The 13,577-nt window shown below is 38.1% G+C and overlaps 1 protein-coding gene across 1 annotated transcript in view; it reads left to right on the forward strand.

Moving 5' to 3' along the window:
• Positions 1-4,121: 4,121 nt before the first annotated feature.
• The window catches only part of Echs1 (Enoyl-CoA hydratase, short chain 1), a 98,018-nt gene continuing 88,562 nt past the window's right edge, over positions 4,122-13,577 (forward strand). Inside the window, exon 1 of the mRNA XM_068228305.1 lies at positions 4,122-4,182. Coding sequence (XP_068084406.1) covers positions 4,122-4,182 — 61 coding nt within the window. The remainder of the gene's footprint in view (positions 4,183-13,577) is intronic.

The raw sequence follows: 13,577 nt of genomic DNA on the forward strand, positions 1-13,577 counted from the left end.
CAGCTTTCAAATAGACTTTTCTGAAATGCCACACAGTAGAACATTTCAAACCTGGTAGAGGTACTAAATAGGATTCTTGAAAGGTGGAAAAATGCTTGTTCTGACACTCCATGTCATACAATGTCAGTCCGCCTCCGTAGCATAACTGTTAGCACTATTAGCTGCCGTCCTCAGGGGCCTGGGTTCAATTCCTGGTACTGTCAGAAATTTAAGAATGACAGGAGGTCTGGAATGTGGTTAAAATGGTACATACAGCTCACCTCCACTGGGAGTGTGCCCAAAAAGAGCTGCACCAGCTCAGGATAAGGACACGAGTTTACTGTACTTTTTAGCATGTAAAAGATCACTGGTGACATTTTTGGTGTTTACCTGAAAAAACTCAGCCATAGATTGTCCGAGAGAGATCTACTTTACTCTCTCATTGGGTATGTCAAAAGTGACATGCAGGCAGCTTAAATGGTGTCAGATCAAAATGCCAATATGCAGTAGCCGAGGCCATATTATAATTATCATTTTTAGTTTACTATTTAATTTTTTCATTAGAATGAGGAAATGGTACAAGAACATAAAAATTGGAAGTTCCAAACAAAATTTAAGTTTAATCTGTTTAGGATTTGCTGATGACCTTGCTGATTGTCCAACAATATTCAGGAAACTTGACACCAAATTAAATCTCTACAATAAATAGCACAAAAAATAGGTCTTAGTACATCCTTTGGAAAAACTGAGATCATGTTTACTGTCCACCACTGTTAAATAAAATAACAATTGATGGGCAAGAATTCAAAACTGTTGATAAATTTGAATATTTAGGAGAAATTGTAACTTGTAATCTTAATGAGAAACTAGATTGACCAAATAGAATAAATAAACTGAACAAAGCAAATTATATTACCAAGACCACATACCGGTACAACAATAAAAGCTTTTCGGTAGCAGCAAAATTAAGACGTTATAAAACAGCTGCACAGACTGAAATAACATACACTAGTGAAGCCATTTTTAAAACCACTAATACAGCTGAAATAGACAAAATGCGACAGAAAGGATAATAATTAGAACATGCATAAATGACCATTATCAAGTTAATGGAGAATAGCATAAAATTAAACAGTTTAGGCCTATAAGGAAACTGAACTGGTATTGAGCATGATTAGGTAAAAAGGTATATCATTCTTTGGGCATCTTATCAGAATACCTAACACCAGAATTAGCAGAAGAAAAACTATGGAATAGTAAGATTAGAAGAGATTAAATGGATTATGAAAATTAAGGATGATATTAAAGAACTCCAAATAACAATAGACAGATAGAACAAAACAGACAAAACTGAGGTACGTACTTTGAGAAACACACCAGACTACAGACCAAGATTAAAAAACAGTGTTTTCAATTGAAGAAAGGGAATCAGCATCTCTCAGAATGAAAAAATATTGGGCTGACAGAAAAGCAAAAAATAATTGACTAGAGTGGTCCAATGTAGGCCATACAATGCAAAATAGAATTTAAAAAAGGTAAAAATAATCAAAGTAATAAAAGTAATAATAATAATTATTATTGTTATCGTTGTGTTCGAGTGTTGTCAGAGTACTGTGTGTGTAATGAGTAGGGCCCGGATTTATATGCACTAAAAAACCTGAAAATATGCATGCAAATATGCACTAAAAAGTTACAATATATGCACGGAAAATAAGGAAATATGCTCTTAAAAACATGCAATTTTATTCACTTACCTATTTACAGGTATCATTTATTGCAAAAAGAAGCATCACAATAGGTAACTAGTAGTCTTTGAATGTTTTCTGGAGACAAACTATGTCTGTTGTCCGTCAAAATGAGTTTATAGGCTGAAAATGATCGTTCTACATCAACTGACGTAATTGGGCAGTACTTATACATGGGCACCAACGTTTCGGAGCATACATCTGGCAAGGATACCCTGATTCCACTCAAGTATTGACTAATTAACTTAATCTTCTTCAGTCCTGGGTTCGAATTCAACACCTTTTCTAACTTGCATTTAATCTTCTCTCCAATTTCGCCTGGAGCGTAATTCAACGAAGATGCAGCTTTTTCAACGAGATCAAGTGATTCATGGAGTGGAGTACCAGAAGATTCTAAGCTCTCAATGGCTTTTGGAAGTTTAGAAAAATGTGCATGAATGAAATTCACATCTTGATAAACAGTAGCGGTTTCAAACACACCTTTTGCATCACGGACACACGCAATATGTTCATCTTCAAGTTTTGTAACCACTTCTTTCACTTCATTAAAATGTTCCTGATAAAATGATACTGCAGATAACCATGTCCCCCACCTAGTCAGGACAGGTTCAGGTGGCAAAGGAACTTCAGGTAGACAATCTTTGTAGAGCTGGACACGAGCTGGTGCTTTCAGAAACAGTTTCTTCCCACATCCAATTCAATTGTTAACAGCTGGAAACTGTGCGCGTATTTCTTCTGCAATGCGGTGTAATCCGTGCGCTAAACAGGTTACGTGTATGAGTTTTGGATAAAATACTTGGAGGGCCTTTGCTGCTTTCAACATATACGAAGCTGCATCTGTGAGTAGTACAAGCACTTTACAACAATTAGTCTCAATTTCAGATGGCCACAATAGTCACAGAGAATCATTTACAAATCTTGCTATTGTGCTATGGTTGGTTTTCTCTAGTACTTTACAAGCAAGAAGATGTGGCTTACCGGGTTCGTCTGGATGTAATTTACCAACCACGAAATTTGCTATGTAACGGCCACACGAATCCGTTGTCTCATCCACCGATATCCAGACACAGTTCCTTCCGATATCAGAACGGATCAATTCCAGGGTAGATTCATATAGCGGAGGTAGGTAATTTTTCCTAAGAGTTGATTCATCTGGTATTTTTTGATTTACGCAATATTTCTCGAGAAATGATCGCAGAACTGGATTGTTTAATTTATTCCATGGAATGTTGCTGCATACGAAAGCCCGACAAAGATCATTTGAAAATGTATTAAGACTACAGGACTTGGGCTTTACCTGTGTAAAAAGTAGTTGTGGTGTGCTGTTCTCCTCCTTTGCTTTAATATGTGCAGTTGTTTTTGAATGCTGTTCAAGCTGAAATTTCTTTTCACATTTCACTTCCTTTGAGCAAACTTGACAGTACACGATGACACCATCTGTCGAATAGTCCCTATTACCCGACACCCACTGATTTAGTAAATCTCTTCTGCTGCTCTTTTCCTTAGGCATTTTTTAAAAACTAACACTTTTAGAAATGAGATGCAGGGCACTAAAATAGAACGTAACTAGTGAACTGAAGACACTTCTGTCCTGACAAAGTGCCCAGCCCCCTGAGATTATTATCTGCTGTGGTAGAGAAAGGAATTCAGGGAAGTCCAGCCTGCCTACCCACACCTAAGCTATCTGTTGCCATTTTCAGTTGTGAAAGTAAAGTGCCGTTACACAGACAGTCGAAAATACCAACTAGCGAGGGATGCACATAAAATAGGCAACTAGCTAGGGATGTACAAAACAGATTTATTTTAGTAGTTCTTGTAATTATCCTTAAATTCAGACATTATATACCGGAATATGCTGTTACGTCTAGAATATGCACTAACCCTCAAAATATGTCAAAATATGCAATTGCATATGCGCATATGCATTTTTAAAAAATCCGGGCCCTAGTAATGAGAGGAGTACTGTGTATGTACCGACTTGGAGTACTGTGTGTGTGAACTACCGTGGACTGTAGACGGATGGTTCTGTACCCATTAATAATTTCCAGCATTGTTGTGAGTATTGGAGTGCCGGTTAGTACTGTTGAGTTCATTGCTGTTAAACAACTGCTATTTGGTTTGAGTAGTTCAGTTTGACTAATAGGAAGAGTCCTCTCAGTTTTAATTACTATGTTGATGAGGTGAAAGTCCCTTATGGGGATTGCTGTAAGTACCTAGTTATTAATATAAGGAAAGATCATCATTGAAGTAATCACATAAATGGGACCCAACCTACAGTATGGTTCCAGTGTGTGGGGCCCTAGCTATGATTACTTGATTTGAGAACTGGGAGAGATCCAAAGAAAACCAACTCGATTTGTTCTAGATGATTTTTGACAAAAGAGTAGCGTTACGAAAATGTTGCAAAGTTTGGGCTGGGAAGACTTAGGAGAAAGGAGACGAGCTGTTCGCCTAAGTGGTATGTTACACTTATGAAGCTCATTTCTGGTCCGCAGTGAATGTCTAGTATATTATAAATAAAAAATTATGTTAAGGGTCCACAATTTACCAAGGAAGATGTTCAGTAAATTTTCAAATTCATTGCAGTTACAGTATTTAAGAAAAGACTAGTTGAACAACAGATAGGGAATCTGCCACCTGGACGACTGCCCTAAATGCAGATAAGTGGTGATTGAGATTGAGTTTTCTGTATGGAGCAGTCATATGAGTAACTGTGTTGACTTTGTGAATGGTGGACTTCGTCTGAAGTCAAGCCAAGGATGAGTCATCGTGTGCTATGGTGGTCAGCAGCCCTGGGTTCACACCTATCTACGTGCAGCTGTTGAGCAAGGCGATTGAGCATGTATAGTGAAAGTGGAAGGTCAAGCCAGTTAATAAAGGTTATAGCCCATTCTAGGTAAAAACTGCCCAGTTGGAGTGACTTGTAAATAGACAGCAATTAGTGGAATGTAGTCATGGTTGAATATCTTTACATGAGTGTGTACTAATTGGGTTGGCTGTATGGTTATGGGCGCGCAGCTATGAGCTTGCATCCGAGAGATAGTGTGTTGGAACTCCACTGTCAGCAGCCCTGAAGATGTAAGCAATAATTTTCATATTTTTCCCATATTGATGGATGCAACTCACTTTTTACAATCTAGGTTTGTAACTTGATGTTTTATTCCATCTAATCAATACATATAAATTTTTATGAATAGGACCAGTTTCAACCGTATAACTCGGTCATGTTCAGCAGCTCATTTACACAAGTTATGCTAAAATAAGGACACAATCATTAAATAAAATGGGATTTTTAAACCCTGAGCTAAAAGTACAAATACATTGTGAAACTCTTTAGTCCACATTAAAATTCTTGAACTATCACTTGACACTAGTTTTCTGAAATAATGAGAATAGACTAGTTTAAAATCTTGATAGGAATGTTCCAGTTGTGTACAAGTTGCGTCATACAAATTAACAAAGTTTTAAATAATTAAAAGATTATGTACAAATTACAAGCAAACAACCTGATAATGATTGTTAAAATGTTCAAAAACAAAATAATTTAAACTGGGCCATGAAGAAATTATTTCATCTGGAACACATTGAGTCTTATGGGAGTAATCTGTATATCACTGTCTGTTGATGATCCATAATATGAATCTGATGTATAAGGGACATTTAATTATTGTATCCTTATTTTAGCGTAACTTGTGTAAATGAATAGCTGAAGATGACAGAGTTATACAGTTGAAACTAGTCTTATTTGTAAAAAATATATTATTGATTAGGTGGAATAAAACAGCACCTTACAAACCTAGGTCACAAGACATTAGAATCATTCCGTATTGACGGTTTTCACTTTACAATGGCGAAAAATGAGAGTATCCTCCTATTCAATACATCTATATTCCGTCATTAGATGGAGCAAACAAATTCAAACATGTTTCGGCTCGCTTGAGCCATCTTCAGTGAAAAAATTAGGGGGGGTTGGAATAATTTACATAATATAAGTTGAAAAAATGCTAAAAAACATAATGAAAGAGCAAATTAAAAAACAAACAAAGAGAGCCTAGACGGAAAACAAAATTAGCACAAATATACAATATTTACATCAATATGCAGAGCAAAAAATAACTTATTGCGACAAAATTCAGTGAAACAGGTGTTAAATTAAAATCATAATTCAAACTAAAAACTGCGTTAACCTAAGAATCAAGGGAATGAGAAAACAAATGATGCAGATGGAAATGAATAATAGTAGCACATGGTGAGGTTGTGGACCTCATAGTTTACAAATTATTGGTTTAGTAAAAATGACAAAACAGTTTGAAATTGCCGTCAAAATCATCCTAGTAGAAACCCATCACATGAAATTGGTCAGGAGGAGAGCGGGAGCAAACATTTTTGAGAAACCAAGCCTGATATAACCTGCAGGCGAAAAGCCTGTGACAAGGAGAAAAAACACCAATGAAATTTAAGGCTTTAGAAATAGCAGCATTCTCAATATCTTCTCAATCTAGCGGTCCCTTTCTTCATTATTATTTCATAATGTTGGCTGGTGTCTTGCCTTATTATAAAGGGGTCGGAAGGGCCGGCCCTTTGCTCTTTCATTATGTTTTTTAGCATTTTTTCAACTTATATTATGTAAATTATTCCAACCCCCCTAATTTTTTCACTGAAGATGGCTCAAGTGAGCCGAAACATGTTTGAATTTGTTTGCTTCGTCTAATGACGGAATATAGATGTATTGAATAGGAGGATACTCTCATTTTTTGCCATTGTAAAGTACAAACCTAGATTGTAAAAAGTGAGCCTTGAAGATGTTTTTCTGCGGTTTCCCATTTTCACACCAGACAAACGGTGGGGCTGAGCCTTAATTAAGACCACGACTGCTTCCTTCCTACTCCTAGCCCTTTCCTATCCTGTCATCAACATGAGACCTATCTGTATCAATGTAACGTAAAAAAAAAGAAAGAGAGACTAATTGGGTTATCCCAAATTGGTAAAACAGACAGTATTTTATTTGTAATGATATGCTTTTCTTCATCAATCAATGATCTGCATTTAGGGTAGTTGTCCAGGTGGCAGATTCCCTATCAGCATTTACCCAGCTTTCCCTTAAACTGTTTCAAAACCGGGCGAGTTGGCCGTGCGCGTAGAGGCGCGCGGCTGTGAGCTTGCATCCGGGAGATAGTAGGTTCGAATCCCACTATCGGCAGCCCTGAAAATGGTTTTCCGTGGTTTCCCATTTTCACACCAGGCAAATGCTGGGGCTGTACCTTAATTAAGGCCATGGCCGCTTCCTTCCAACTCCTAGGCCTTTCCTATCCCATCGTCGCCATAAGACCTATCTGTGTCGGTGCGACGTAAAGCCCATAGCAAAAAAAAAAAAAAAAAAACCTGTTTCAAAGAACTTAGAAATTTATGAACAATTTATTCCAGTACAAATCGTGCTACTTTCCTTTGGATCTTTTCCAGTTATTGTATCAAGTAGTCCTGGTGAGGGTCCTATACACACAATTTACCACATTACCAACCACTACAGAAACACGCAATATTGATTACATACCTTCGCACAGAGTTGGCATTAGGAAGAGCATCCGGCCGTAAAACTGAGCCAAATCCATATCAATTGCTGGCTCTAGGTAATTGGCAAAATGCCAGGAAGAAGAAAAGAAATATAAAGCAAAGTGGGCGTGAAATAATGTAATGGAAAACAGATTAATGAAGGAAGATAGTAGGCTGACAGAGAGTGACATGACACATACATTATGGCAGTCGGCCTATAAGATACTACCATTATGGTTTACCTTGAAAGAACAAAGTTTTCTTTTAATGATTTGTATTTCTTATCTTATCTTTGAAAAACATCTACTTTTAATTCCCTCATTGATGTTCCTTTATTTTATTTTATTTATTTACCGAGCGGAGTGGTCTTGCGTGTTAGCACACTACGGCTGTGGAGCCAAGTTCTGCATTTGGGAGATGCATGGGTTCAAACTCCACCATTGGTTTTCTGTGGTTTCCCATTTTCACTTTTAGGCAAATGCCAGGGCAGTTCCTATTCATAGACCACAGCTGATTCCTCCTACCTCCTTATCCAATTTCATTCAATTCTTCTTCATTAATTCCTCAACTGAGTTTGGCGTCAGGAAGGGCATCCGGCCGTAAAAATGCCAAATATATTCATCTCACTTTATCCTCGACCTCGTATGAAGAAACGGGACTATTTATTTACTTATTTAATTTTGGCTATGGAGAGCAGATTTTTAAAAAATGCTGTTTGGGTAATTAACTGAAATTATATTTCCCGAGCAGCACTCTCCTTGTTCTTGATTCATTCATTCATTCATTCATTTATTTCAATTAATTCCAACGAGCCTGCAGGCTCATACATAGGAATTGTACAGGACATTACATACTGGCGGGCACTTACACATCAAAATATAGTTTGTGTATATAAGATAATTAGTAAATGGTTGAACATATAAACACATACAACATATAAAATATGTACATCATCAATATGAGGATTACAGAGAATTATTTCTGACTGTATTTACATTTACGTAACATGAAAGTTGCAAAGGTACAAGAATGGATTATGGAGTATTTTCATTTACATAAGAGTTGCTGAAGTACAAGAATTCAGTTTTAGAAGTGATTGAATCTCTTGAGGTAGTAAGTTTATTTAAAGTTAAAAACTTCATGATAGTTCCGTATTGAATAGAGAAAATAAGAAGATGTACAATATTATAGGGAAGGATCCACCTTTCAATACTCCGTAGTAAAAAGTAGTTACAACCTGTTTAATGGGACCGGTTTCAACACATTTAGAGTGTCATCATCAGCCAATTAGCGAAGATCTTAAAATAACTAACATATTGAACACAGGCAAAATATTAACATTGGACAAAATATGTAAATTCTGTATTTTTTTTCTTTTTCTTTTTCTGCAATTGTGTCAACATTGCATCACCGAGTTTCTGTAGCAATTTGTATTGTAAGAAGCTTTTCCCTTTCCTTTTCATTTCATTTCACGCCATTTCCTCTTTGCATATCGCATTGCAGCTGAATGACGAGCTGATCTGATGTACTTTGTCCATCAGGTTGAAATATTCAGGACTTTTATAGAGGTTGAAACAGGTTATAGTTATCAGATAATGTGCCTTACCAGCTTAATGCTGGCTATGCTGCACCAAATACAGGCTGCACATCAACCCATGATTTAAACAACGCGCGTGATGATATAACCAACTGTACTCATCAAGAATTTTCAGCGTTCTTGAACATCTTAACTTTTAACCGTGCATCCTTATCTTCATATAATCGAAGGAATTATCGCCGATGACTTGATATCGTAAACAAGTTGCAAGGCAATTTTTAACAGCGTGTAATGCATTTGTACAGTTGGTTTTACAGACCCACTGTGCACTTGCCGAAACTGGAGTTGCAAATACGCGTACGCGTAGGGTGCTTTATTTTATCTTTTAGTTACGTCAGAAGTTCAGATATGCTGACTGAGTTCTAGTATATTGAGGAGTGTTACAAAACTATACCGATTGACCTCCGGCCTTATGTTTCAGGGTTAAATATTCTTATTGGTTCATGGTTGTCTCGTAGAGATAACGTCATTACAAGCACATTTTTCGAGCAGCCAGTAGTCTACTTGACGACAGGGAGCAGCGAGTGTTTGTTTTGTAACACTGTAGGGTGGACGATCGGCTTTTACAATGGCTCTTTCTTTTCGAATTTCTCGAATCCTGATAGGAAATATTCAAGGAATTAACAAGGGATCTTTCGTCGGATCAGCGATAAGATTTTCAAGCACAGGTTAGTCTCTGAATAGGTACTTAAGATCACTAGTTCGTATTGTTTTTAATCCATGTCTTTTCCTCTGTTGATTAGCATCTATTAACGAAAAAATCCTATTCTGATAAAGGCCCAAAATATGTATTTAATTAAAAGTACTAGGATCGTGTAGCCTATTCCATATTGGAGCTTATTATTTTATCGCGTAGGCGGGGCGGGTTGGGGGCGTGTTTCGTTGGCTTGGGAGAAAAAAGTAGCCAATTCTCCACAAAATAGCCGTGTTAGACATAGATTTTTCTGCATCTGTTCTTCTGGGTTATTTTTTATCTCTTGAAGTAATAACCCTGGTACGGATATATTCCATTGGGGAACAAATTTTAAAGTCTTCACTATCTTTCCATGCATTGTCTGAGGTGTTATAGCTTGTTAATTTCTGTCAATTTGGCACAAATTAGGCATAGGCCTATAGAAAACCTTTTATGATGACAAAGAAGAAATCTATGTTTTAATGCACTAGTTTGAAAATCTTAATTTGCTTACACAGTAGTTTTCTATTGGATCTACGTCCAGCTATTAATTAAACATTTCAGGGTGCATCTTTTGATTTGTGATCACACTTTTCACTGGAATAAACTCTTGAATTGATATATGTTGCAGTATGGTGGTTTTGCAGCAACGTTTTCATATATTTCTCAGGCTTAAATCAGTCAACTGGTGAGGCAGTTCAGTGTATGAACATAAGGTTAGAGATGTAAGCAACGAACGGTGATGATCTTAACTAAGTAATGGCTGATAATGTTGTTTATCAAGCTAAATCTTTGATTTCACAATTACGATCTTAGCTGGAGAGTTGAAACTCACTGCCAGAATAGCAAAATTAAAAAGTAAAGAACTAAAATCATCATCAACATTTTCCCTTATCCAGCTCCTGTCAGGTCAGGGTATTTATGGTACTTCTCCATCTTCCTCTTTCCTTACACCATTCCTCTTCCACGATCTTGTCCCAGTCTAAACTTCATCTTCCTATGCTGCTATTCACTGATTCAATCCACCTTGTTCTAGGTCTTTCTTTTGCTGTCTTGCCCTCACACTTTGCCTTCAGCATCTGTCTTGGAATTCTATTCTCCTCCAACCACTTTACATGTCCAAACCACCTTAGTTTATTCTTTTCAACTCTCTCATTTAGCTTTCCTATCCCAACTTCCTTCCTAACATCTTCATTTCTCACTCTGTCTTTCCTTGTCTTTCCTATCATACTTCTTAGGAATTTCATCTCTCTGGCTTGCCTGCTAGTCAAAGTCAGAGTCTCAGCTGCATAAATCAGTATGGATACATAGTACATTTTGTACATTATCTCTTCACGTTTCCTTCGTACTTCTTTGCTCCAAACAAGTTTTCTTACACTTTGGTAGAATGCATTACTGTGCTGTACCCTCCTTCTAATCTCCATGTCCACCCTAGTCGCTTTAAAATACTGGGACACCCTCTCTCCAGGGGTCACAAATATGGAGGGCCCAAGCCCAGGGTATGGGTGAAGACCCCAACAGCATAAGTGGCGGAGAAGTTGGACTTTGGTACGGCATCGGTAGCGGAAGATGGAAACTTGTAGCGCCTGTACTCCAGAGGAGCGGCTACAGAAGGCGTCTATACTCCAGAGGAGCAGCCTAGAATAACACCTGGCACTAGGTATAAAATGCCTTTGGGAGTGGCGACCCCATCGTAATAATAGCCCATATATGGTATGGTACTAGGAAATCAAGCTCGGAAAAGTAAAGAAATCGAAGTATATGCAAGAATTCAGTAGGCATACTTTAATGAGTGGAGTTAAGCAGAGGGCATATGGTGTATACCCTCCAGTACAGCTCTGTCTAAAGGTATACCGAGTGTAATGCTTGAATGAATGTTCAAAAATTAGGTCACCAGTAAGTAACCATACAGTAAATTAATCACACCATCTGAGAATATCAATTAATCAAAATTGACAGGGTTCAAACTTCTCTGCTTAGAAAACCAGCGTTTTGCCCCAGTGTGGCAGCGAGTTTCAGTTTGCATGTCACTCCTCTGAAGAGTTCGGCTAGTGGACCTAGACTGTTGAGACATGACTGCAGGCCTCCTTTATAGCAAAATGCAGTGACAATGCACTAAGGGAGGTAAGTATCTCCACTTCCTACAAATGCCTGCCTAGGATTTCATCCAGAAAATGAGTCAGCTGCCACGCTGGATTTTCTAAGATGAAGAAGCCTGAACACTAAAATTTTGATTGAGTGAATGTTTTCAAAAGATTACCACTGAGGAATAGACTCTTGTTTCACTTCTTTGATCTCGTGATTGATGTTACAAGACTACAAACTAGGAGGTCTTGGGTTCTTTTTTTCTGGCTCTATGAAAACTGAGGCTTTATATACTCCAATATTGGGTTGCCCAGTCTTGTGGGGTATTTGCCTGTTGCTGTGGCAAGTGGAGTTGAAAGGAAGTGGTCTCAATACTGTGCGTATACTCTACCTCAGAGTACAAACACAATAGGAGATGAAAATTCCTCGTACCCTTAAGAACATACAGACGATAACTCATGTTGTTACAGTTTCTTAAATTGTGGGTCGGCCTAGCTATTGTGAGGTAGAGTAGTATCAAGCTATGTTTGTGTTTCTTCAAATGCCACACCATGAAGCAAGTTTTGAATTGCTCTCATTGGTTGTGCGATCCTGTACTACACCATGGGCTTATACAAAACCATTAGGCTATAAGTTGACCAGCTAACTTACGAGTTTTTTAGAATTTAATTGTTCATTATCTTGTTTGTTTGCTTATCATCTTAGAATGCTGCCTCCCTGCAAAGGTTGCCGATCCAATTAACTATGATCACTCTTGAAACAAAGGCTCAAAAGATATCGGTAATAGTTTGTCCATACCAGTGGTGCAAGTCTTTAAGCCAGGAATTTCTTCGCCCCCCCACAGGTTGTCGTCCTTTGATTTTCCCCTTGATGATAAGTTGAAGCTCATTTCGTTCACCTCTCATGATGTGCCTGATCAACCTGCGTTTTCAGTCCTTGATGGTTATTAGAAGCTCTTTTTTTCTTATGTAACACGTCGAGGACTTCCATTCTACCAAGGATATTCAAAGCATTCTGCTGTACATTTGAAAGTTTCAATCTTTCTCTCCAGTATAAGGTTGAGCGTCCAGTCTTCAAAACCGTACAGGAGGACAGGGAAAACATAGCATCGCTGCATCCAAATTTGGAGCTGAAGTTTGAGATGTTCACTTGTGAATAGAGCCCTCATAGTGTTGAACATATTTTTGGCTTACCCGATCCTGGATAACATTTCATTCTTGGGATCACAATGCTCATTCACTGTAATCCCAATGTATTTCAAGGATAACACTTGTTGAACAATTTTGTTGATGTGCGGGGAGGCCTGTCTTGGTGTTTTTGAAAATGCAGTGAGCTTGTCCAAGCCAATATTCATGAACAAACCAAATGCTCCACTGATCCTAAAAATGTTATTGGTAACAATTTGAAGATAAGTAAAGCTACTGGCTAGCTGGCTGGGCTGTATCGCTATTGATCTATACAAGGCTCTTAATAGGGTAGATCATGACAAATTATAGATGAAAATGACTATTGAACTAGACCAAAGAGTGGTTAAATGGATGGCTAAGTGACAAGACTTTCATACCTGAAGAACGACTATCGTTTGTTTACATGCTCGCGGCCTTCTCGGGAAGGATGTTGTCAAGCGGTGCTCAGTGCTGCCAACCTCTGTACTTATAAACTAATGAGTGAATGGTGCTTCGATAGTTGGTGGTGGTGATTATTGTTACACGATTGGTGAGGGGTTGTTCTTGCCGTACGGACGGTTAGAATAGGACATGGACAAGACCAGTGATACAGAGACAAGCAAAGGGGGTCTGGGGGCGTAAGCCTCCAGGATAGAACCCACAAAGTGGCCCTAGGCTTCTAGTTTCGTGTGGAAACACGATTGGTCTGGACTGGTTCTTGCGGAGTGGATGGTTAGGATAGGACCTAGACAAGACCATTGGTCTGGAGTGGTTCTTGCCGT

This window comes from Anabrus simplex, chromosome 6, assembly GCF_040414725.1.
Source record: "Anabrus simplex isolate iqAnaSimp1 chromosome 6, ASM4041472v1, whole genome shotgun sequence".
Lineage (NCBI taxonomy): Eukaryota > Metazoa > Arthropoda > Insecta > Orthoptera > Tettigoniidae > Anabrus > Anabrus simplex.